General features: G+C 48.6%; 1 protein-coding gene across 1 annotated transcript in view; it reads right to left on the reverse strand.

Moving 5' to 3' along the window:
* Nucleotides 1–696: 696 nt before the first annotated feature.
* ADISSP (adipose secreted signaling protein) overlaps nt 697–26317 on the reverse strand; it is a 71976-nt gene continuing 46355 nt past the window's right edge. Inside the window, exons 4-7 of the mRNA XM_082236793.1 lie at nt 22167–22305; nt 7967–8089; nt 2678–2755; nt 697–1551 (exon numbers count right to left, since the gene is read on the reverse strand). Of these exons, the coding sequence (XP_082092919.1) occupies nt 1517–1551; nt 2678–2755; nt 7967–8089; nt 22167–22305 (375 nt within the window). The 3' untranslated portion in view covers nt 697–1516. The remainder of the gene's footprint in view (nt 1552–2677; nt 2756–7966; nt 8090–22166; nt 22306–26317) is intronic.

Genomic DNA, 26317 nt, shown 5'->3' on the forward strand with positions numbered 1-26317 from the left:
TGAAACCACAACCATTAATTGCAACATTTATTCCAAGACCAATTGAAGCCAGTTTGCTTATTTCAGCAAACTAGATGTGCGTATAGTTTTAATTATTCTGCTAAGGATAAGCTGTTTTGCAGTGTTCGTATGTTTCTATGTTTTAGCAATTCTTGGTTTTTATCTGTAAGCCGTCTTGAGCCCCGTCAGGGAAGAAGGCAAGGTATAAATAAATATCCAAGAGTAATAGATGACCCAGCGATACCGGCTTTTCAAGGTCTGCTAATCATGCCCCCTCGCCTTATTTATTTAATGTGTACGCTGCCCTTCATCTGTAAATCTCAGGATGGCTCGCAACATAAAAATAAAATATAAAACGCAAAATGCATGATTAAAACAAGGGGGAAACCACACACCCTCCCACCTGCAGGGGGCAGTGCCACCCAGTTTGGGGACCTGGACTGCGCTCCAGCCTGTAGGTGGCAGCAGAGCATCTCCTGGCCTCCCACCCACAAGATTCAGACATTGCCAATGGGGTGCCCCCTTCAGGCACTTTGCGGTACTGATGGGAGCACAGCCTGATGGGAGTTGTAGTCCTCCTGGAAGGCCACAGGCTGGGGATAGCCGGGTGCAGAGGACAAAAGACCTCACTGCAAAAGAGAAAACTTAAAACCCCAACCACATCCCCAGTCATTCCACACAGGACAGCAGAGGAGGTTTTTTTGTTCCAACTGAAGTTTATTGTTTTCCTTTAGAGATTTTTTTGCTTTTAAAAAACCCAAAAAACACACAAGTTTATTTGAATATATATATATATATATTTATGTATATATGTATATAGGCACATAAAAAACCCATTGGTTTCTTTCTTAACTATATCACATTCCTGGTCTTTGTACTATGAATCTTTTTTGAAAAAAGAAAGAAAAAAGTGAGAGAGAAAAGAGAATGGTTAAGAAAATACATCTGGGAGAGGAAGCGCCATGTTTAAAGACAAGGCTCCAACAAGTGAACAGAACATCTGCAGTTCTCCAGATGTTGATGGGCTTCAGCTCTCAGCAGCCTGAGACAGTGTGGCCCAATGGTTAGGGACAATGGGAGTTCAGCAACACTGGAGGGGTGCCCACCTCAGACAGATGAAACAGGGGTCAGCCATGAGCCTTGGGTCTCATCCTGCGCCCTCACCTCCCTGCTGCTCCAGAAGGGCTGCTCCTGAGAGGGCAGTGGTCTAGTTATGGGGCTGCCAAGGCAGGAGCACATCAGACTGCCTCCCTCCTACCGCTGGAGCAGATTTTTTTATTTCAAAAACAGGAGGTTCTGCTGCAGGTAGTGGAAAACTTAAAATAACATTTAAAAGTGAAGGGAGAAGAAAGTAAAAAATCTAGCACATCGGTCTGTGGCAGCCTCGCTCCCTGAAGAGCTACTTTTCCAGTTGCAGGGGACCGCTTTGGGGTTGGGGGGCGAAATCCAAAAGTCAAAGCTCTTCAACCTGCCCTCTTAAGCCACGCCGTGGGTAGATTTCACTAGGAAATGCAACTCATTCCTTTCGTGTCGGGAGCGCAGGGTCCGAATCTTGAATATGAAAAAGGCGTTAAACAGCAAACAAACCGCAGCAGGAAGGGAGAGAGAACAAAACACATGTTTTCTGTGACGCGGGGGTTTCAAGACACCGTATGGCTTGCAAGAACAAGAGATTCGCTGGGGGCATCTCTGGAAAGGCAACGGAGGGTTCAAGCCTTGGGAAGGAACAAACCTTCCCAGGCTACAGCAAAGCAGAAACAGGAGTTTTTTTGTGGGGGGGGGGGGGAGAGACACACTCTTGCAGGGCAACCGGGCAACTTTTTCCTCCTTTGGGGGCTGCCCCATCTTTACCGTAACTGATGCATCCCTAAGTCAGCCTCACAGAGCAGGCACTCTCCAGATGCTTTGGACTAGAACTCCCATCAGCCGGGAGTTGCGGTCCTGAAACATCAAGAGGGCACTGGCTTGGCAAAGGCTCTCTAACTAACCCTGACCTGTCTATAGCAACGCAGGGAAACCTTAAGTTATCTGAATGCCTGGAGGAACACAGATTTCTCTTCCTCCGAGCAGCCAGCCGAAACAGCTGTTCGGGAGCAGCCACTTGCTGGCTGTTTTGAGATCAGCTGCCGAACAGCTGATGCGATCGGCCACTGTGCAACTTGGGAAACTGAGCCCCGCGAAAGGGCGGCCGCGGGAAACGCTTTTGCAGGCAGCGAGACGATGCTAAAACCTGGAGGAAAATCAACACACACACAACTGGTCTCTGGGGGTCCCCCGCGCATGTGCACCCGCTTGCAAAAATTGGGGTGCGCACGGTCTTTCGGACAAAAAGCCACACATCCACAGGCGCAGTTTGAAGGCCGGAGAGACAGCTCTCGCCTTAAGCCACAGAACCGCCTTTTTGAAACTGGCGGGAGGGTGGGGGGGTTAAGCGCAGCACCCCCCAAAAACCCACAAGACAAGCGCCATGGGGGCGGGCACGAAACAAGCACGATCTGCGTCAGGCAGCCAGTGAACGGTTGGGGTGGGCATTCTCGTTTCAAGCTCTTTATAACCGGAAAATACTTATACATAGAAAACCCTTTGAAGAACGAGCGGGGTTTGAAGAAGAGGAGGAGGAGGAGGAAGAGGAGGCGGTGGGTTGGGGGGCAGGCCTAGTCAAAGCCGTGCCACTCACTCTGCTCCGAGTCGTACTCCGCCTCGGCCCCGATACACTTCACCCCTTCCAGCAGCATGGGGGTGCCATGGTGGCGGTCTGCAAGGCAAAGCAGAGAGGTAGTGAAGTTAGGAAATTTCAGTAGACAAATTTTGATTAAGCTGAAGAAAAGCACTATGGGAAAACCAAAGGCCAAAGGATTTATGGGAAATGTATATCTGTTGCTTTAACCAACTGACTCTGGGAGTGTGAATACTTATCTCATGCATCTGCAGGAAGGAAAACTTCCAGTTGATTAGTGGTGATTTAACACCTGGTTACTAAGTGCTGTTCCCTGTGTGAATCAGGGCTATCAAGCCTCATTACAGGAGAAAGGAGGATCTGCTGTGTCTCTGAGAAATTTGGGAGGAACCCTTTGATCCCAAGGTCTTAGAAATAAACAAGCTCCAGCTGTCACAGGCTGAGTTATTATCCAACTAGGTGACCATTGGTAAATTTTGAATTACCGTATTTTTTGCCCTATAGGGCGCACCGGCCCATAGGGCGCACCTAGTTTGGGGGGGGGAATAAAGAAAGAAAAAAAAAAGCCCGAGCTTCCCCTGACCCCAGCCCCCAGAACAGGCTGCTATCCGCAAGCCTTGGGAGCCCGGCAGGAACTCCCGTCGGTCTCCCCAGGTTGCGGATATCTGCCCGAAGCCCGGGGCGCGCTCCGCTGCGCTCCCCGGGTTTTGGGCTGCAGGCTGCTATCCGCAAGCCTTGGGAGCCCGGAGGGAACTCCCGCGGGCTCCCAAGGCTTGTGGATAGCTTCCTGAAGCCTGGAGAGCGAGAGGGGTCAGTGCGCACCAACTCCTCTCGCTCTCTAGGCTTCAGCGAAAGCCTGCATTCGCCCCATAGGACGCACACACATTTCCCCTTCATTTTTGGAGGGGGAAAAGTGCGTCCTACAGGGCGAAAAATACGGTAATCAGAAATTCTGATTGGTCCTTGGTTACACGTGGGGTCTTAAGGATAAAAAGCTTAGGAAAGGAGCCTGCATCCATCCGCCCTTCTGCCAGATTTACCACCATGCTGGCAGTCGTCATTCATGTGCATGTTCTTTGTGATGAAGAATTCCTATTGTCTTCTTGAGATGCGGATTCAGCGAACTGTCTTAACTTTTCTTGTGTTCTCGTTTTTGTAAGTACATTTAGCTAGCGATGCTTTACAATGTTGTTGTTTTCCTTTCTGAACCATATAAGAGATGTGCCTACTTTTAAGTATGTTTAATCTTGTTTTTTAAGTAAATTTTAAACGGCGGATTTTCCTGTTTTGCTCTGTGTGCCTTTCTGGGGAAAGTCTGAATCCAAAGTCTGACCACTTAGCCTCCTACTGAACCTGTTGAATTTCTGCCTTTAATTTATAGAACCTGTTGAATTTCTGCCTGCAATTTGTGGTAAAGCAATGCAGGGTGGGGCAGATGGCAACAAGGAAGAGTAACCTTCTCCCTTGGGTTAATCTTCTGGGCTATCCCCGGACAAGGGAGTGGTGGCAGACAACTACCCCTTCTGTTGTGTTTTGTCCTGAAAAGCAAACGCTGTGACACCACCTTCCCTCTCTTAGCCGGGTCTCGCTGGATTGTAGGGCAGAAGAGGAAGGTGGGTGTGCCGCAACATTACTACAGGCGGCGTTGGAGAAAGACTGCTGGGGGGGGGGGGCTAAGGGGAGACCATAGGGGAGACAGGACCCACCTCCTAATTCTGTCCCGTTATGCAAGGCAGCGGCAGCCAGAAAGCAGAGAGGAAACTGTTGAGGCGACTCGCGCAAGCGAGCCAAGCTGCACAGGGAAGGGTTTCGGGAAGCTTTTAATGTTTGATGTATTACGGTATTTTAATATTTTGTTGGAAGCTGCCCAGAGTGGCTGGGGAAGCCCAGCCAGATGGGCGGGGTATAAATAATAAATTATTATTATTATTATTATTATTATTATTATTATTATCATTATCATCATTATTTATAAAGGGTCTCAAAAAATCATCGGTAGGCAGAACTAACTTCCATGCCTTTTGTAAAAGAAATGGTATTATGGGTAGCTGGGAAATAACTTCATGCCCCCACCTTGAGGGGGCAGTTATAGCCATCATGAAACCCAATTCCCTTTTGTTATTTCATCTCCTTTCCTGCGCTTATTAAAAAACTGTGCCAGTCATTCCGCCCTCTGCAATCTTTGCTTTGATCTCCTGCAGTCAAGGGATGGAGAGCAGCGTTCAGGGTCCTTATCGCTGACACCCCCGCCTCCAGCAAACACTCATTAACCTGAGAGATAAATATCCCAACACACAGCAAGCGAGTTTAATTTCCTGAGCAGTGGAGGCTCTGCGCCAGAGGAGGATATTAATTCGGGAATATACGGGCTCAGATGCCGAAAGGTGGCATAGCCCAGGGGCAACCGGCCGGTGTGTGGTGCAGTTAAACAGGAGATTTATGCGCTGAAATGGGGGGGGGGAGCCAGGGCTGACCCACTGACACCTGCTGCGAGAGGATGCCTAAGGATCCCGTGCAACATCACAGCAGAATAGAATAGAATAGAATTTATTATTTATACCCCGCCCATCTGGCTGGGTCTCCCCAGCCACCCTGGGCAGCTTCCAACAAAGTATTAAAATTCAGTGGTCTGTTAAACATTAAAAGCTTCCCTAAAGAGGGCTGCCTTCAGATGTCTTCTAAAAGTCTGGTAGTTGTTCTTCTCTTTGACATCTGGTGGGAGCGTGTTCCACAGGGTGGGTGCCACCACCGAGAAGGCCCTCTGCCTGGTTCCCTGTAACCTCACTTCTCGCAGCAAGGGAACCGCCAGAAGGCCCTCGGCGCTGGACCTCAGTGTCCGGGCAGAACGATGGGGGTGGAGACGCTCCTTCAGGTATACAGGACCGAGGCCATTTAGGGCTTTAAAGGTCAGCACCAACACTTTGAATTGTGCTCGGAAACATACTGGGAGCCAATGTAGGTCTTTCAAGACCAGTGTTATATGGTCTCGGCGGCCACTCCCAGTCACCAGTCTAGCTGCCGCGTTCTGGATTAGTTGTAGTTTCCGGGTTACCTCCAAAGGGAGCCCCACGTAGAGCACATGGCAGTAGTCGAAGCAGATAGCAGGACTGTCTGTGCACAGCCAAAGAGCTGAATTTTCGCACCACAAAATTGCTACAATTTTGTACCACAAAAAAGTCACAAAATCACAGAACTGCAGAGCTGCAAGGGACCCCAAGGGTCATCCAGCCCAACCCCCTGCAATGCGGGATTCACAGCTGAAGGGTCCCAGAAAAGTTGGTCATCCAGGGATGTGCAAAGCTCAGGATGGATTGTGGGAAAGGGGACACTTAACCAGGAACATAAGAAGAGCTGGTTGCTGGATCAGGCCAATGGCCCACCGAGTCCAGCAACCTCTTCTCATACTGGCCAAACAGATGGGAAACCCGCAAGCAGGATTCGAACACAACTCTCCCCTCCTGCGGTTTCCAGCAAGTGGGACTCAGAAGCACTGTGAAAGGAGTGAACTCAATCACACCAGGCCATTTGGAGCCGATTCTTTATTAGCGAAAGAAGGATCTGCACAGGAGAGTCAGGCCTAATGAGCACAGCAACTCATCTCTGGCAGGTCTGCCCCCATGAAGCAGTTGCTGAGACTGAAGGTCCCTGATTCCCCACAGCTGCCTAAGTCCCCTCCTCTCCAGGGTTTCCCCCAGGCAATCGGAGACTGTGCCTACCTGTAGCTAAACCTCTCCTCCGCCCTTTTCATGCCTCTTCTGGTCCTGGGAGAGGGGAGCTTATCTCAGCAGGAGGGTGAGATACCCATGAGTCTTCCTCAGCCAGACTGCCTCTTGGTCTCCCTCCTCTCCTGCTTCATCTTCTGCCTCTGAGTCTGGACTGCTCTCTGCCACCGACTCACCCCGCTCACGGAGCCCTGTTACCTCTTCATCTTCCGACAATCCCCTCTTCCCAGTCTTCTCCTTCTGGCCACTTGTCATCGTCCCATCACCACTCCCCTGGCTCTGAGCCTTCTTCCCCTGGGAGTTCCCTTGGGGGTTCCCTAGCTGGTGTGTCCCCCCCCCACTCCTGTTGTCCAACCAGTCCATGACACATTACTGCCTCTAGAGCACAGCCATTCTGACCGCCAGCAATGGACAGCCTCTCTCCTCCATGAATTTCCCCTGCCTCCTTTCAAAGTTGGCGGCCACCGTTGTTTCCTGAGGCAGGGAGTTCCACAGTTTAACTATGTGCTGCGTGAAGGAGTAATAGTAAGTAATAGTAATTTATTATTTGTACCCCGCCCATCTGACTGGGTTTCCCCAGCCACTCTGGGTGGCTTCCAACAAAGATTAAAAATACATTAAAATGTCACACATTAAAAACTTCCCTGAACAGGGCTGCCTTCAGATGTCTTCTAAATGTCACATACCGTATTTTTCGCTCTATAACACGCACCCGACCATAACACGCACTTAGTTTTTAGAGGAGAAAAATCCGTAGGCATGCCACCCGTAGGCATTCCCTCCATAACACGCACAGACATTTTCCCTTACTTTCTAGGAGGAAAAAAGTGAGTGTTATGGTGCAAAAAATACGGTAGTTGTTTATATCTCTTTGACATCTGGTGGGAGGGCATTCCACAGGGCGGGCGCCACCACTGAGAAGGCCCTCTGCCTGGTTCCCTGTAACCTCACTTCTCGCAGCAAGGGAACCACCAGAAGGCCCTCGGAGCTGGACCTCAGTGTCCGGGCAGAACGATGGGGGTGGAGACGCTCCTTCGGGTATACAGTGGTGCCTCGCAAGACGAAAAGAATCCGTTCTGTGATTCTCTTCGTCTAGCGGTTTTTTCGTCTTGCGAAGCAAGCCCATTGACGGATTAGCGGATTAGCGCTATTAGCGCTATTAGCGGCTTATCTGCTGATCGGGTCAGCTGATAAGCGACTTAGCGGCTTAGAAAAAGAGGGGGGGAGGGGGAAAAACCAGCAGGAACTCGCAAGACATTGTCGTCTTGTGAAGCAAGCCCATAGGAAATTCGTTTTGCGAAGCACATCCAAAACGGAAAACTCTTTCGTATAGCGAGTTTTCCGTCTTGCGAGGCATTCATCTTGCGGGGCACCACTGTACAGGACTGAGGCCGTTTAGGGCTTTCAAGGTCAGCTTCAACACTTTGAATTGTGTTCAGAAACGTACTGGGAGCCAATGGAGGACTTTCTCTTTTGTGGAAAAGTGGTGGGAGTCTTCAGGTCCTCCAACGGCTTCCACAGCCCCCCCCCCAAAAAAAATGTAGGCTTGAGGAACGGGGACACTTACCCATCACCCTGGCTTGCACGACCACCTTGATGGAGACTTTGTCATTGGTCTGGCTGTGCAACACCATCTCCTCCCGGAGGACCCCTTCTTTGTGGGCGGTGTACTCGCATTTGATGTTGTAACCTGAGCGGCAGGGGGGAGACAAGAATGGCAGGCGTCATCATACAACACCCCCGCAAGGATCACAGAAACGGCAGGCAAAGAGGCAGAGGGAAGCATTTCCTTGACACGGCAGGTCATTAACCCGGGGAACTCCCTGCCACTGTTACGCAGAAGCTCAGCTCAGCTGCAACTCTGCACATGTCCTGGGACTAGGCGACAGCTTTGATTTTGCTTCAGGCAAAAAACTGCAGTGGTACCGCAATGTCAGAAAGGAAGCACGCAGGTACAGAATCCAGGCGCAACTGGCAGATATAGTTAAAGGATTGAGTCCTAAGTATTGGCATTGTGGTCAAGAGTTAGGGGTATATGCACATATGTGGTGGGAGTGTATGTGTGTAAAGGAATATTGGGAAAAGATTATAAAGGTTATTTCTGATGTATTTCAGGTTAAGATAGAAGTCAATTGAGAAATGCTTAGCTCAGGAATACTGGGGAATAGTAAAACAGAAAGGAAAGAGCCATTCTCTGTTAATAATTCATTCTCGAATTGCCCCCCCCCTTAAAAATAATTGCCCCCCTGTAGGGCATGTGCCCCACCTTGCGAACCACGGATTTATATTGTACCCCTTTCCTCCAAGGAGCTCATGTTGTCATGCATAATTATAATAATGATCCTGATGATGATAACACCAATAATTTTATCACCGTCGTACCTCGGAAGTCAAATGGAATCCGTTCCGGAAGTCCGTTCAACTTCCAAAATGTTTGGAAACCAAAGCACGGTTTATGATTGGCTGCAGGAACCTCCTGCAGCCAATCAGAAGCCCCGTCGGATGTTCGGCTTCCAAAAATAGTTCACAAACTTGAAATGTCACTTCCAGGTTGCAACGTTCGAGAGCCAAAACGTTTGAGAACTAAGCTGCTCGAAAACTAAGGTACGTCTGTATTTGTACCCCACTCTGGGCAGCTTCCAACATAATAATAATAATAATAATAATAATAATAATAATAATTTATTTATACCCCGCCCATCTGGCTGGGCTTCCCCAGCCACTCTGGGCGGCTCCCAACAAAATATTAAAATACAGTAATGCATCAAACATTAAAAGCTTACCTAAACATATATGAAAACACAGTGAAACATTAAACAATGGTTTAAACACGGCGCTCCCCCCCCCATTTAATCCACACAACAACCCTGGGAAGTAGGTTAGGCTCAGAGAGGCAGGGACTGGCCAGAGCTCACACCCAGCAAGCGTCACGTCAGGATTCGAACCCGAGTCTCTTCCCAGGTCCTCGCCCGGCACCCTTAACTGATGCTACAGCGCTCTGGTCAAAGCGGCAGATCCAGGCCGACCCCCCCTCACCCAAATTACAGACCCCGTTTCTACAGAGAGAGAAGGGGGGGGCGCCTCTTCTAGCTGATACAGGTGCAAAGCCAGGTGCCTTTCCTAAAAAGCCGTCATTTTTTTATAAAATATGCTTGCTAATTCAAGCACTCGCTCCACATAGGCGGGGAGGGGGGCATGATTGGGAATTAAGCCCCCCCCAAGAACCTCCAGAAATACAAAAAAACAACAACACACACACCCCCTCAAGCTTTTCTGCAAAGCAAAACCTTTTTTATTTTTTTGTCACCGGTAATAATTTCGCTTGACTCAGAGGAAGATAAACACAGCCATTCATCTGGGGAGGGGCGTAATAATTTGGTGCATTCAAGGGGTGGGGGGGAAGGTTTCCAACGATCAGGGAAAATGCCTAATTTCCGCACCTGAACAATGACGGGACTCGCTGGGCGTGGGAACAGCGCTTTGAAATTTTTCACAAATGACTCGCCTCCTACGTGTTAAATCGGCAAAGCTGGAGGGGTGTACTTAAAACTATAAGCCATTAAAGAACACATTAATTTGGGGAGCAGGGCAAGGGGTTTGCCTAAAGATAGAAGCAGGCTTTCAATAGGTACCTGAGGTTTAGAATATAGAGGTCTTTGGTAGAGGGAAGGATCTCGCCATAGTTGGTTATTACACCTTATCCGATGTGGGTTTTTTAATAAACCAAACCTAGCTTTTCCTACTGGCATGTTTAAAAGTCCAGGGAATTTTTTATATTGGGATTAATTGCCTTTGGGGAGCTACCAGCTATTCAATTTACCCCTACACTCAAAGAGAGCAGTTCCTTCGTCTCCTTCAAGCCTTCTACTCTCCTCCTGTGTGCTAAACCTTGCACTCATAGGGTATAAGACCCCCTTGCCAGGGGAATTTAAATGGTAATGGGGGTCCTGCAGCCGCCAACTCTCACCAGCCCCCATCTTCCAGGCCAGGGATCCTGGGTGATGGGAATGCATAGCATTGCAGAGTTGGAAGAGATCACATTCACCCAGTGCTTTACCAACTGCACTGGCTCAACAGGGTCAGGTTTAAGGTGCTGGTTTTGACCTTTAAAACCCTATGCGGCCTAGGACCCTCATACCTACAGGACTGCCTCTCCTGGTATGCCCCGCAGAGGACCTTAAGGTCCACAAATGGCAACACTTTGGAGGTCCCAGGTAGCAAGGTGGTTAGATTGGTCTCAACTAGCACCAGGGCCTTTTCAGTACTGGCCCCGACTTGGTGGAACGCTCTGTCACAAGAGACCAGGGCCCTGCGGGACGTGACATCTTTCCGCAGGGCCTGAAAGACAGAGCTGTTCCGCCTGGCCTTTGGTTTGGACTCAGTCTGACCCTTCTGTTTCCCTCCCGATGGTTTTGATCTGTGGGCTACTTTTAAAGTGAGGCTGCATTTTAACCTGTATTTTAAATTGGGTGTTTTTTCTCTATTATGTTTTTATAGTAATTTTACTGGTGTTAGCCGCCCTCAGCCCGGCTCTGGCTGGGGACGGTGGGGTATAAATAAAAATTATTATTATTATTATTATTATTATTATTATTATTATTATTATTATTATTATCATCATCATCATGCAATGCAGGAATCTCAGCTTGAGCATCCATGACAAATGGCCACCCAACTTCTGTTTAAAACCCCCCAAGGATGGAGAGTCCACCACCTTCCAAGGGAGTCCGTTACACTGTCAAACATCTCTTACCGTCAGAAAGTTATTCCTGCTGTTGAGTCGCAAACATGGGGAAAAAATACACAACTGCAATGTAAGGAAATAAAAAATAAAAGCACACAACCAAACTCAACACCTTCCACATCCATCACAGCAAGATCTGAAATAAAGACAGCAAACAAACTCTCCTTGCTTGGAGGTTTTTAAGCAGAGGTTGGGGGGCCATGTGTCACGGACGCTTTAGCTGAGATTCCTTCATTGTGGGGGGTTGGACTGGATGACTCTGGTGGTCCCTTACAACTTGGTGATTCTATGAAACAAAACACCCCAGCCCAGAAGTCTGCCCTTTATCATCTCTGCACAGTTTGTCAATGTTAGGAGCGTCCTACTCTCGTGTAGGACCCTGGCAGAGACACATGCCCAGCTGGCATGTTCTCTCCCTCCTGGTCGATCGTTCGGGAGCATCAAATCTTTCTTCTGCCTGAACATCGCAGCAACTGATGCCAAAAGGCATTAGCACGCTTAGGGATCCGCAGAGTATTCACAGTTTGCGTAACAAATTCAATAGCACAGCATTTTGGCTAATACAGTCATACCTCGGGTTACAGACGCTTCAGGTTGCGCGTTGTCGTGTTACGGACGCGCCAAAACCCGGAAGTACCGGAACAGGTTACTTCCGGGTTTTGATGCTCACGCATTGAAAAAAGTTACAGATAGGTAGCCGCGTTGGTCTGCCATAGTCAAAATAAAAAAATTCCTTCCAGTAGCACCTTAAAGACCAACTAAGTTAGTTCTTGGTATGAGCTTTCGTGTGCATGCACACGTGTATCTGAAGAAGTGTGCATGCACACGAAAGCTCATACCAAGAACTAACTTAGTTGGTCTTTAAGGTGCTACTGGAAGGCATTGAAAAAAGTCGTACTTTGAGCATGTGCAGAAGCGCCATATCGCAACCCGCACTTGCAGACTAGGTGCTGCGGGTTGCGAATGCCGCAGGTTATGAACATGCTTCCTGCACGGATCATACTCGCAACCCAAGCATCCACTGTATTGACTTAACAGTCAATATCCTCCTGAAACGGTGGCACTCAGAACTGGACACGGTACCCCAGAATAGAGTCAGAATACAGAGAGGAACTATTGCTTCCTTTAATCTGGACACTAGACTTCTGCGAGACTTCTGCGGACGCAGCCTTTATTCGCAGTAGAATTTTTCTGCCGCATCACACTATTGACTGTCGCAAGCCGTAATTACAGGAACATGCCCATCGTCAGGACGGATGGGGTGCCTGCGGAGGAGAATGTACGTATCGCAAAGGACATTTACAGGGTGCCCCATCGGTGCATCTTGACCCCTTGCTTGGCAGGCCAGAAGGACCCTCCCCAGCCTCGGAGGAGCTGGCTGCCAGTCTGGAGCTGTTGCCACCAGGAGGGGTGCCCAACTACAGCCTTGCGCCATCTCCAAAATGGGGGGGGGGGGTGTGGATGGAGAAAGGCGTTGCTGCCTGCTGCAAGCCAGTCTTCTGAAAAGGGCAGCACATCACCGAGAAAAGTATTCCTCGCACGTCCGGAACACTCTGCAGAAGATCAGTGCCTTGACTCAAATGCCAGAGGGCTGCCTCTCTGTGCCAATCAGATGTAGCCCTGTGTGGCAGGTGAAATGTACGGCGCACCCTTAATCCATCTCTTGCCGGCCCGGCAGAAGGGGTGGAAATGCATGCGCTTTGTTTTCCTGCTGCAAGAAGCCACAGGGCGGGGGGGAGGCTGCCAAGGAAAACTGCAAAGAGATAAAAGGAGCAGCAATGTTCGAATCACTGCATGGTAGAGGTGGAAGGGGCCAGAGGGGGCATCTATTCTAGTCCCACCCCCAGCAGTTTGAGTTTAGGAGTCGGAGGGGGCTCTTCCTTTCAGAAAAAAGAGGCACACTGCCCAGACTCCCCCCCCTCCCCAGGAGGTTGCCTCTGTGACTTCACCCCCGGAGGCACATTCCATTGTCTCTCGAGGCAGACAGATGCCAGCTTCTTTACGCTGCATACAGCTAAACCGTGGAACTTGCTGCCACAGGAGGCATTGATGGGCACTGACTTTGTTGTTGTTTAGTCATTTAGTTGTGTCCGACTCTTTGTGACCCAATGGGCCAGAGCACGCCAGGCACTCCTGTCTTCCACTGCCTCCCGCAGTTTGGTCAGGCTCAAGTTTGTGGCTTCGAGAACACTGTCCCACCATCTTGTCCTCTGTCGTCCCCTTCTCCTTGTGCCCTCCATCTTTCCCAGCATCAGGGTCTTTTCCAGGGAGTCTTCTCTTCTCATGAGGTGGCCAGAGTACAGTCATACCTCGGTTGAATGTGCTTCAGGTTGAGCGTTCGCAAGTTACGCTCTGCGGCAACCCGGAAGTAACGGAGCGTGTTACCTCCGGGTTTCGCCGCTCGCACATGCACAGACGCTCAAAATGACGTCATGTGCATGTGCGGAAGCGGCAAAACGCGACCCACGCACGCACAGTCGCGCCTTACGTTCTATTCAGGATGCGAACAGGGCTCCAGAACAGAGCCCATTCGCATCCCGAGGTACTACTGTATTGGAGCCTCAGCTTCAGGATCTGTCCTTCCAGTGAGCACTCAGGGCTGATTTCCTTCAGAATGGAGAAGTTTGATCTTCTTGCAGCCCATGGGACTCTCAAGAGTGTCCGAATTGGATGGTTTTAAAAGTGGCTCAGACACATTCTTGGAAGGGACGGCTACTCACGGCTCCTAGCCATGTTTTGCCCTCCACAGTCCGAGGCGGCAATCCTTCTGAAACCAAAGGAGGAGACAGCGCTCTGGGTTCGAGTCCTGCTTGCGGGTTTCCCACCGGGGCAAGTGCTCAGCCACAGTGAGAACAGGATGCTGGACTACACGGCCCACCGGCCTGATCCAGGAGACCGCTCTTATGTTCTTCAAACGCCGGGAGGGCAGCAGGTTGGCGAAGGCTTCTCTGAGCACACCTCTGGCAGCGACTCTTTCAGGGTATGAGAAGCCTGGGAGGGGAGGCTGTGTTTAGCGGCTGTGAGCTGCTGGGTGCATCTCAACATGCCGCCAAATTCCCTGTCGTCACAATCCTCTTCCATGTAGCGTATCATTAGTCACCCTCCGAGGCTAAATATAAAAACAAACTCATTGCATAGAAGCCAGAAGGCTTCACGATCTTGGATCCTTCTACCCCGTTTGAGTCACGACTGAAGAGAAACCTCCACAAATGGAAGCGTCTCCTGTTTTCTCAACGAATGCATTCTCCCAGCGCAAGACGTCCACTCGTTTTTCTAGGGGGTAATTGGGAAATAAGCAAAGCGGGATTCGGCATATAGGTTAGGGCTGCAATCCAATCAGGATTTTCGGGACATAGCTGGCATCCGGGCGGAATTTTCGGAAGTTGATTAAAATATCGGGGGGGGGGGGGGGAGGAAGGGAATGGGAGTGTGGCAGCTCATATCAAAAGTGTTGATTTTGGGGGTGAATTTCTGAAAAGTAGCTAAAAAACATGAAGATTTTGCAAAAACAAAACAAAACCAAACCCTGAACCCCAAAACCCAACAACTTTTGTGTCCAGATTTTCGCTTCTTGAAATATGGCAACACTAATATACATTGATCTAATCTTTTATCATGCTACACTTTCATGGGGTCCCTTGCAGACATTGCTGCTTGCTTCCTGTATAGGGAAGGGGTTTTTAAAAAGAAAATGCTTAATGCTTTATAATGTTTTTATATGTTTTGGAAACCGCCCAGAGTGGATGGGGCAACCCAGTTAGATGGGCGGTGTCAGGGAACTGACATCGGAGCGAGAGGCGAAGGGGAGGCTCCCAGATGATGCTGGCGAAGGACCCAGCAGCAGGGGGAGAAACAGCTCAGTAGAGGGGGAAGCCAATCAGCGCAACACCAGGGATAAAGGGGGGCAGGCGGGGGAAGTGGAGAGAGGGCTCCAGGACTCTTCACTGGACATCAGTGAGGAGAGCCCAGGTCCTCCGCTACCCACGCCTTCCCTGCGCAGAAGACTCCCGCGCAGTGACAGGAGGAGGAGACTGGGAGTCAAACAACTTTTATGTTGGAAGAGGTTCAAGAAACGCCCACTGACGGATTCTGCCTGCGACTGAGGCAGCCACCATGAGAAGGGGCTGTGCAGTCAGAAAGGTTTAACAAGGTAAATTAACCGAGAAAGGCACCAGTTTACGCACGAGTAACTCATACCTATTACAGGCGGGTTATAAATGATAAAATTATTATTATTCTTTCTAAAAAGAAGACCCCAGAAGGGAACCAGCCTCCGATATCTGCCCTTTCCACTCATATACTCAACATGACTTGGCTGGAGAAGTGTATTGCAACGTTGAGAGATGCAAAAGTTTCGAAGGAGGGTCGCACCTTGCATCTTGTTTTGTGAAGAGCCGATTATGTAAGGCCCACCTTTCCACGCAAATCGAATCAAATTCCTCACCCCTTCGTGAGTCACACAGAATAATAGTAACTTTATTACCTATACCCTTGCCCATCTGACTGGGTTTCCCCAGCCACTCTGGGCGGCTTCCAGTACATATTTTAAAAGATGCACTGAATCAGAAGGCAGATGGGTTCTGCTTTGCCACACTGGGACTGTGTGTGTTTTTGCGCGTGAAAACAAGGCAAGGCCCCAACAGCTGAATCATTCATTCGGTTTGTTTAAAGGTGGAGGCAAAGACTGAAAAAACGAAGGCACAAAGGACAGAAAATAGAGGTGATCACAACCAGAGGCTGGAAGAAATACGTTCAGAAGAAAACACTGAGTCTATACTGGCTGGGGCTGATGGGAGTTGTAGTTCAACAACATCAGGAGGGCACCGGAATGGCAAGGGCAGCTTTACACCCTTAGGTAAAGGTAAAGGGGCCCCTGACCATTAGGTCCAGTCGCGGACGACTCTGGGGTTGCGGCGTTCATCTCACTTTATTGGCCGAGGGAGCCGGCGTACAGCTTCCGGGTCATGTGGCCAGCATGACTAAGCCGCTTCTGGCGAACCAGAGCAGCGCACGGAAACACAGTTTACCTTTCCGCCGGAGCGGTACCTATTTATCTACTTGCACTTGGACGTGCTTTCGAACTGCTAGGTTGGCAGGAGCAGGGACCGAACAATGGGAGCTCACCCCGTCGTGGGGATTCGAACCGCCAACCTGATCGGCAAGCCCTAGGCTCTGTGGTTTAACCCACAGCGCCACTCGCATCCCCCTTTACACCCTTAAAGGACGATGTGTGGCAGGCATGTCCAACAGGTAGGTCGTGATCTACTTTGACTCCCCTAAAAAAAAGCTCCACAACTTTTCACTGCACCCCTAAAAAATGGGGCTTTCCTTCCTAACAAAAGCTCCACAACTTTGACCTGAACCCCCAAAAAGGAGGTAGATCACTGCCAGTTTTTAACTCTGTGAGTAGATCACAAGTCTCTTGGGAGTTGGCTACCCCTGATGTATGGTATTGCCTTCCCGAATCTGACTGTGCCCCCTCCTGCCTAGATCCAAACAGTCAGCCATTGGCCTCGAAAACAAATCCCTTCCACCCTCCAGAAAAGGCCACCTGAGCATCTCTTGATGGCTCTTCCAGGTGCAGACAGGAATACAAAGAACTACTCAACAACACAATCCCCTTGTACCCCTAGCACCAGGTACCCCTAGCTGAGCAAAATGCACGATAAAGCATAAAAACGTAATTTGAGGCTTCGACAAGGACTAGAACCCCCAGGCGCCTTTTATCTGATTTGGCCATCTTTTGTGACTCACACAGCGGAACCGTCATTTTCGAGGCAGCCCTTGTCACAAGGCCTGGCAGATCCAGAGCGAGACCTGATAATCTGACAGCGCTGACAGTCTCATTCTTTTAACCCGTGTGCACTCATCCTGCACTCCTCTTTTACGGATTTGCTTCTAACCTTTTGCTTTTTGTCTGTTGCTCTAATTGTTCTCTCTGTTTTATGCCCTTTATAAAACAAAGCAGAAAGCTTTACAATAAAAAGATAGCAAGCAACACAACCCCCTTGCACACAGCATCAGGTGCCCCTCACTGAGAATAATGTGCAATTTGCATAACGGCAAAGCCGGCCCCATATATTTTGGCAAGAGAAAATGGAAGGGGAGAGCGAGCGAGAGAAAATCAGCCGAGTGACTGATTACTCCACAGAGATCTGGCAATTCCAGAGGGGCTGGAAGAGCACGTCTTGTGCGCTTCTGGGATCACAACACATCCAGCCTGCCACGGATGACGCAGCCAAAGCCACAGCAAAAATTGCAGAAATGATCTAATTATCCAATTCTGTGCAGAGAGCAGACCTGCACCCTGTTTCTGCCGCTGCAACAGCAGGGAGAGATGCGGGCCGAGCCGTTTTGCCAGCAGCTGCAGAGAGTAAACATGCAAACCGATGACTCATCTTGTCACAATAAAACTTGCGCACCAAAGTGGCCTTCCTTTCGCGGCGCACGGCAGGATCCCTTGATAATTAGAAGCATCTCAAGGAAATTGGGGTTGGAAAGACACAGTTTTGCAGAGCACAAATCGCTAGATGGCTCTGCGCTGCCTCCGTGGTTTGAGACAGCAATGATTCTGAATCCCAGTTGCTGGAGATTTCTTCTTTTTCCCATTCCAGTGGGAAGAAGGGAGAGTTGCTACTGTGATCGGATCCCTCTTGTGGGTTTCCTACGGTTGGCCACTCTGAGAATGGGATGCTGGACTAGATGGGCCAATGGTCTCATCCAGCAACCTCTTCTTATGTTCTTAGACCCAAAAGAGTAGTCTTCCCCAACCAGATGTTTTCGGCTGCTGCTCCAAGCTGTGCTTGCTGGGGCGATGGGAGCTATAGCCCCAAACATCTGGAAGGCAGCAGGATGCTACAAAGGAACTATAATAATAATATAATAATAATAAAAATAATAAATTTATATCCCACCCTCCCCAGCCGAAGCCGGGCTCAGAGTGGCTAACAACAATAAAAGTAACACAGCATTCTAAAATCAATTCATTCTAAAATCAATTCAAAATCAAATTAATGACAACCATTGGGCTAGAGTTCTGTGAGGTTTACTAAAGGAGGGAGTCAGACTGTTCCTTGGCCAAAGGCCTGGTGGAACAGCTCCGTCTTGCAGGCCCTGTGGAAAGATGTCAAGTCCCGCAGGGTCCTGGACTCTTGTGACAGAGCGTTCCACCAGATCAGGGCCACAGCCGAAAAAGCCCTGGCTCTGGTTGAGGCCAGCCCAACCTCCCTGTGGCCCGGGAGACCAGGCTCAGGGCGGCTAACACCAAGTATAAAAACAATTGATTAAAATACAACTTAAAAAACAAGATTAAAATACAACATTGAAATACAGCCTCATTTCAGCAGAAACTCAAATCAAAAACTATTGGGGGGGGGATGAAAACGTCAAGTCTTCACCAAGGCCAACTATCCAGACTGGTCCTACGTGGGCCAGAAAAAAGCCAGGGAAGTCCCCAAATAGGAGTTCCATCACAGAAGGAGAAAGGAAAAAGGAAGTGGGGGAAGGGATCACGTTGATCCCAAGTCAAAGGCCAGGTGGAACAACTCTGTCTTCCAGGCCCTGCGGAAAGAAATCAGATCCTGCAGGGCCCTGGTCTCATGAGACAGAGCATTCCACCAGGCCGGGGCCACCACTGAAAAGGCCCTGGCTGTGGTTGAGGCTAATCTAACTTCCTTAGGGCCTGGGACCTCTAGGGTGTTGCTATTTATGGAAACTTAAGGTCCTCCCTACGGCATACCGGGAGAGGCGGACCCGTAGGTACGAGGGTCCTAGGCCACATAGGGCTTTGAAGGTCAAAACCAGCACCTTAAACCTGACCCTGTTCTCCACCAGGAGCCAGTGCAACTGGAAAAACCCCGTGAGGACCCTGTGAGGAGCCTCGCTGCAGCATTCTGCACCCGCTGGAGTTTCTGGGACAGCTTCAAGGGCAGCCTCACGTAGAGCGAATTACAGAAGGCCCTCGGAGCTGGACCTCAATGTCCGGGCTGAACGATGGGGGTAGAGACGCACACCTGCTACCCCCACAAACCTCGACCTACACCCTGCTTCAAGCGAGAGATAATCCCAAACAGGAAGACAAGGTTCTTCCTTCCCAGCCGGATTCTGCAGGCCAGCCTGCGCTTCCCAGATCAAACCTCCCTCGCATTCCACCTGACTGGAGAAAACAAGCGGGCACCTGATCGCTCACATCCATCATCGTGTCCCTTCACAGCTTTCTCAGAGGCTGCATGTTTCCTGCATCCGGTCTCCTGGGGGCACAGCATGCCCAAAATCGTAGGCTTCAACAGAGCAACACAACTTCTCATTGAGGAGAAGTAAGACACCCAGCAGTGTCTCTCTTGCAAAATGCCAAAGAAAGCGAATCTTGTGTTGTTCCTCCCCAGGAAAGAGGCGTGCGAGAGCAACCCGTAGGAAATAATGTCCTGGGGATAACAGTTTGCAATGTGGGAGGTTGCAAACCATCTGAAAGGCCCCCAAACCTGTTGTGAGCAGAGTCAGGCGCCTTAGGAAGTTGCCTTATAGCCAGGTTGCCTTGGTCTGGAAACCCAGCCTTATGAGGAGCTGGTATGTTTTGCCTGGAAAAGAGGAGGCTGAGCGGAGAGCCATCTGCAACTATCTCAAGGGAAGATGGAGCGAGCTTGTTTTCTCCTGCTCGGGGGGCGGGGGGGGGCGGTGTAAGATTCGAACCAGTGAATTCAAGTTACAGTGGTACGTCAGGTTAAGAACTTAATTCGTTCTGGAGGTCCACTCTTAACCTGAATGAATGAATTTTATTATTACGGTCACAGACCAGTTCCGGGTCACTTACAATATCAGGAAAATCATAAAACACAACAGGGATACATTGAATTGCAATTGGGTACAAGAGAGACAATTCAGATATAGAGGTAGTTACACACACACACACACACACACACACATACATATATATACAGTGGTACCTCTGGTTACGTACTTAATTCGTTCTAGAGGTCTGTTCTTAACCTGAAACTGTTCTTAACCTGAAGCACCACTTTAGCTAATGGGGCCCCCCCGTGGCTGCCGTGCAATTTCTGTTCTCATCCTGAAGCAAAGTTCTTAACCTGAGGTACTATTTCTGGGTTAGCGGAGTCTGTAACCTGAAGCGTATGTAACCCGAGGTACCACTGTGTGTGTGTGTGTGTGTGTGTGTGTGTGTATATATATATATATATATATATATATATATATATATATATATATCACTAAAATATAACCTAAAATTAGCGTAATCTCCAGTTTTAGACATTGAAGTTCGGACCCATTTGGAGATTTTTGTATAACAGGAGTGATAAATAACGAGCGTATATCCCCGTAGAAACAGCAGTGTAACAAGACATGAGAGACGTTTGTATATTCCAAACGCAATTGCAGCACAGATTCGTACAGAGGCAAAGTCAGAACCAAGAGTGGAAACACTGGGTGTGTGTGGGTGTGTTTTTAAGAGGATCAATAAAACAGGTGGAAGAAGACTGGAAGAAGTTTAAGGAATATTTGAAAAAATATGTTAATATTTAAATCTTAGAGTAGCTTTGGAACTGGATTTAGGCTGTAGGGTTAGAAGTAGAAGACAGTGTATTTTAAAATAGTATTATTTGTAAATGATAAAATGTGAAGATTTTCATGGTTAAAGTAAGTGCGATAAAAAAAATGGTTAGAAATTATGATATATGTAAACTGCTAAAGATGAGGCAAAATGAAAATCAGATAGGGGGGACTTGGGGAAGCTCACCTAACAAGGTTTAGAAAAAAAAATAAGGATAATACAAGAATCTGTTTGTGTTGTTTGTTTTTCTGTTTGTGTTGTTTATTGGTATTATAAAATGATTTAATTTTTTTGAAAATAAAACAAAACAAAACAGGGTTTTCAGGACATAAGGAAGAGCATTTTAAGAAACGGAGAATCTCAAAACCACAGGAAAGGTACACCCATCATCTCACAATAAAAAAATTCCTTCCAGTAGCACCTTAAAGACCAACTAAGTTAGTTCTTGGAATGAGCTTTCGTGTGCATGCACACTTCTTCAGATACACTGAAACAGAAGTTGCCAGATCCTTCTATATAGTGAGAAGGTGGGGAGGGGTATTACTCAGAAGGGTGGTGGGAATGGGAGATTGGCAGATAGCTGAGATGAGCCTGTTGACGACTCTTAACGCCTGCAATAGGTCTTACAGGAAAAGGCAGGGGGTGAGAAGGTGAAAAATGGCTTAGTCATGTATAATGAGATAAGAATCCAATGTCTTTGTTCAGACCAGGTCTCTCCATGGTTTTAAGTTTGGTAATGAGTTGCAATTCAGCAGCTTCTCTTTCCAGTCTATTTCTGAAATTCCTTTGTAGTAAAACAGCTACTTTGAGATCTTGTATAGAATGTCCTGGGAGATTGAAGTGTTCTCCTACTGGTTTCTCTGTTTTGTGATTCTTGATGTCAGATTTATGTCCGTTTATTCTTTGGCGTAAAGTTTGGCCTGTTTGTCCAATATAGAGAGCTGAAGGACACTGTTGGCATTTGATGGCATACACAATGTTAGACGATGAGCAATTAAATAGTCCCGAGATGGTATGTGTGATGTTGTTGGGGCCAGTAATGGTTTTGTCCGGGTGTATGTGGCAGCAAAGTTGGCATCTGGGTTTATTGCAGGCTCTGGTGCCAGTGTCCGTGTTAAGTCTGGCTGTAGTATTATTGTGGGTTAGGAGTTGTTTTAGTTTGGGTGGCTGCCTGTAGGCAATGAAAGGTCTTCCTCCCAGAGCTTGAGAAAGAGAACTGTCATTGTCCAGGAGAGGTTGTAGATCTCTGATGATGCGTTGTACTGTTTTAACTTGGGAGCTGTATGTGATGACTAGAGGTGTTCTGTTATTTTCTTTTTTGGGTCTGTCTTGCAGCAATTTTTTTATTTTTATTTTATTTTTTATTTTGACTATGGCAGACCAACACGGCTACCTATCTGTAACTGGAACCATCATCTCACAGTGCAAGGCAGGTGATGCAAGGCAGAAAGACCTTACCTTCGGTTGCAGGCGCTATGCTGGTCACACGGAGATTAAGGTTGGCCAGGTGAGCAGCACAGACATCCTTCCCCAGCCGCTGCACAAAGGGCAGGTGGAAGGTGATCTCATACTTGTGCAGGATCTTCAAGAACCCAACCTGGAGAAGGAGAAGGGGCAAGAGAACCAAGGTAACACTGTAATAATAATAATAATAATTGCACAAGTGCATTGCCGCAAACTCAGAAGTGACAGGAAGGGGGGGGCGCTCCACAAGATGACCCAGAATGCAACCCCCACACAAATCAGGGGGTGTCTAATGCCATTATAATATTGTCAAGTTATACTTCAAATTCCTTTCCTTATACAGTGGTACCTCGGGTTAAGTACTTAATTAGTTCTGGAGGTCCGTTCTTAACCTGAAACTGTTCTTAACCTGAGGTACCACCTTAGCTAATGGGGCCTCCCGCCGCTGCCATGCCACCACCGTACGATTTCTGTTCTCATCCTGAAGCAAAGTTCTTAACCCGAGGTAATATTTCTGGGTTAGCGGAGCCTGTAACCTGAAGCATCTGTAACCCGAGGTACCACTGTAATCCCTAGAGTGGAGTCTGCCTTTTTCACAGCCCCCCCACACAGTGGGTCTACATCTTCATCGAGCAATCCACTGGGGCCCCCAAGGTCTCATTCCTGGTCCATCCCCGCCAGTTCAGACCCCATGGGCGAATATGCAAAATTACGATTAATTACCCTGCATCGCTGTGCCCTCATTGACATGAAACTGCATTTCCTGCTTTTCCACCCATTCATTCCGTTTGGAGAGGCGCTTGTAGAGCTCTCCACAATCTCTTTTTGTTTTAACGGCCCTGAAGAACTCAGCAACAATTTATCCTGGCGCACAATGTTTTCAGGGACACCCACACAGCAGTTGGCTGTCAACCCTCTGCGACTCATGCACACCAATGTTTTCTGCGGCACCTCCGCAAAACACCACCGTCAACAAAACACCGTCGTCTCGTACAAATCTGGATTTTACCCTTCCCACTGGCTTTTCTTCCTGATTGGATTTTCAGGGGAAACGGTGAACCGGGATTAACCGGGGTGTGCGGGTTGCCTTATACGGGACGGCCTTTTGCTGAAGGCCATTGGCAAGAAGTTTACGCCCAGATTTGAGGCCCCTAATGAAACAGGCGGACTGGAAACAGGGTCAGTGTGAGAGTCAGCCTGGGAGGGTGTAAGGCCTCCCTGCTTGCCTCTGAGCGGAAACAAATCACCCGGTTATGGCAGGTGGAGAGAGCTGGATGCACGGCACATTAGGCGTAATCGCGCAATTACATCCGAAAGGCAGAAATTAGGCATAATTTATATAATTGCTTCGGGCGCAGAGCTTGGCTTCCCAGGGCAAATGATTTGAGGCAGCAAGAAAGGGGATGAAGACGTCTTGGGCTGCGGAAAGACTCACACGGTCCTTTAAAAAAAAAAAAAACCGGAACGGCAGGCGATGAGAACACAAAGTACAGTGGAGCCTCCGGATACGAATTAAATTTGTTCCGGGGGTCCGTCCACAACCCGAAAAGTCCGTAGGCAGAGGCACCGCTTCTGCACATACGTGCATTGCGACTGAGCGCTTCTGTGTATGCGCACGGTGCACAGAGCACTTCTGCACATGTGCATGCGCTTTGCCGCGTTCATAAACCGAAAGTTACTTATTGCAGAGCAGTACGTACCGTATTTTTCACTCTATAGGACGCACTTTTTCCCCTTCAAAAATGGAGCGAAGAAGCCATAGCCCCGTGACCCTTTCCCGGCTGGAGAGGTGACGCGCGACTACGGCAGGAGCCTCTATAGCTGCGTGTCACCTCTCCAGCCTGGAGAGCGCGCGGGGGGCTATGGCAGGAGTCTCTCCGCTGCGCGCCTTTCCCCGCTCCCCGACCTGCTCTTTGGGGCTGGTGGTGGGCTTCCCCCTGCCAGCCCCAAAGAGCAGGTCGAAAGGAACCTGAAGCCTGGAGAGCGAGAGGGGTCGGTGGGCACCGACCCCTTTCTCTCTCCAGGCTTCTAAGGTAGCCGCCTGAAGGCTACCTTGTTTTAGAGGGGGAAAACAAGAGGGGGGAAATTCTCCCCCTCTCTGCGCAGCGCCTCCTGCCACTTCGCTGAAGGGGTGCTGGGCACAGAGGGGGAGAATTTTTTTTCCTTGTTTTCCCCCCTCTAAAACAAGGTGCGTCCTATTGTCCGGTGCGTCCTATAGAGCGAAAAATACGGTAACTAGAGAGTCCACTGTAGTGCCAGGGGAGCTGTAGCCCTAAATATGTGGAGGGCACCAAACTGGCAAAGAACGGGCATCTTTAGCCAGGAACCCCCAACGGGGAGCCGTGGGGATCATCTAATCCAACCCCTTCCTCTGCAGAATTATGCAGCTGTCCCTTACAGGGATCGAACCTGCAACCTTGGCGTTCTCAGTGCCATGCTCTAACCAACTGAGCTATCCAGACATAGGATGTGAATCAGACACAGGCCTGGTTAAGGCCGCTGAAAGCTGGTTCCTGCATAAAAAGTCCGGAAACCAAGGCTTTTGAGGAAGGGCTGAAGGAGTTGGGAGTGTCTAGCTTGGAAAAGTGGAGACGGAGAGGAAACAGGACAGGCATCTTCAAATATCTGAAGGGCTGGACCCATGGAAGATGGAGCAAGCTGGCTTTCTGCTGCTCCAGAAAACCCAAATCAATGGATTCAAATTACAGCGGTGCCTCAGATTTCGAACAGCTTAGTTCCCTAATAACTCAGAACCCAAACACTGCAAACCCGGAAGTAGGCGTCCCGGTTTTCAAACTTTGTCCCGGAAGCTGAACATGCTCCTGAGCTTCCATTTTTCCTGTTGCGCAGGAAATTTGAGTCCCCCGCATAGTAATTAAGGCTTATTTGCTCCCGTTTCTACCCTTAAGCGGCAAATTTAAGTCATCCCTCCCCCAACCCTAATTAAGGCTTCTTTGCTCCCGTTTTACCCTTAAGCAGCAAATTTTAGTCCCCCCCCCATCATAATTAAAGCCTTCCACTTCTGATTGCAATGTTCTGAGGTGATATTCAGTGCCTTTGTTTTTGCTATTTCTTGCGTTTTTGTTTGTGTGGCTTTTTCATTTTTGTGTCTATGGCTTGTTTTTCGTTTTATGATCGATTGATTGATTGTGTGACTGCGGAAATGGATAAAAGCCCCCCAGCCAAACAATGACTATAATCAGCGCAGGTAAGAAAAAAATTAAGTTTAATTAAGTTTAATTATCTACAATTATAATGTCTTATTTATTTTATAGCACAGAACATTTGATTATTGCTTTCATTTTATGGATCAATGGTCTTGTTAGATAGTAAAATCCATGTTAAATTGCTGTTTTAGGGGTTGTTTTTAAAAGTCTGGAATGGATTCATCTGTTTTGCATTACTTTCTATGGGAAAGCGCACCTTGGTTTTGGAACGCTTTGGTTTTGGAATGGACTGCCGGGACGGATTAAGTTTGAGAACCAAGGTAGACAAAAGGAGATTCAGACTAAATGATAGGAAAAACTTTCTGACGGCAAGAGAAGACTGACGGTAAATGAGACTGACTGCCCGTGGGTGGGTGGAAGATGGCAGGCTCTCCTTCACTGGAGAGTTTGGCTGGGCATCTGTCCAGGATTCTTTGGCTGCGGGTTCCTTTGCAAGGGGTTGGACTAGATGTCCACTGGCGGTCCCTTCCAACTATTTTATGTTACAGATAGGTAGCCGTGTTGGTCTGCCATAGTCAAAATAAAAAAAAATTCCTTCCAGTAGCACCTTAAAGACCAACTAAGTTAGTTCTTGGTATCAGCTTTTGTGTGCATGCACACTTCTTCAGATACACTTTGAGATCTTGTAGCTGTTTTACTACAAAGGAATTTCAGAAATAGACTGGAAAGAGAAGCTGCTGAATTGCAACTCATTACCAAACTTAAAACCATGGAGAGACCTGGTCTGAACAAAGACATTGGATTCTTATCCCATTATACATGACTAAGCCATTTCTCACCTTCTCACCCCTTGCCTTTTCCTGTAAGACCTATTGCAGTCGTTAAGAGACGTCAACAGGCTCATCTCAGCTATCTGCCAATCTCCCATTCCCACCACCCTTCTGAGTAATACCCCTCCCCACCTTCTCACTATATAGA

The sequence above is a fragment of the Podarcis vaucheri genome, assembly GCF_965113315.1.
Source record: "Podarcis vaucheri genome assembly, chromosome: 9".
Taxonomy (NCBI): domain Eukaryota; kingdom Metazoa; phylum Chordata; class Lepidosauria; order Squamata; family Lacertidae; genus Podarcis; species Podarcis vaucheri.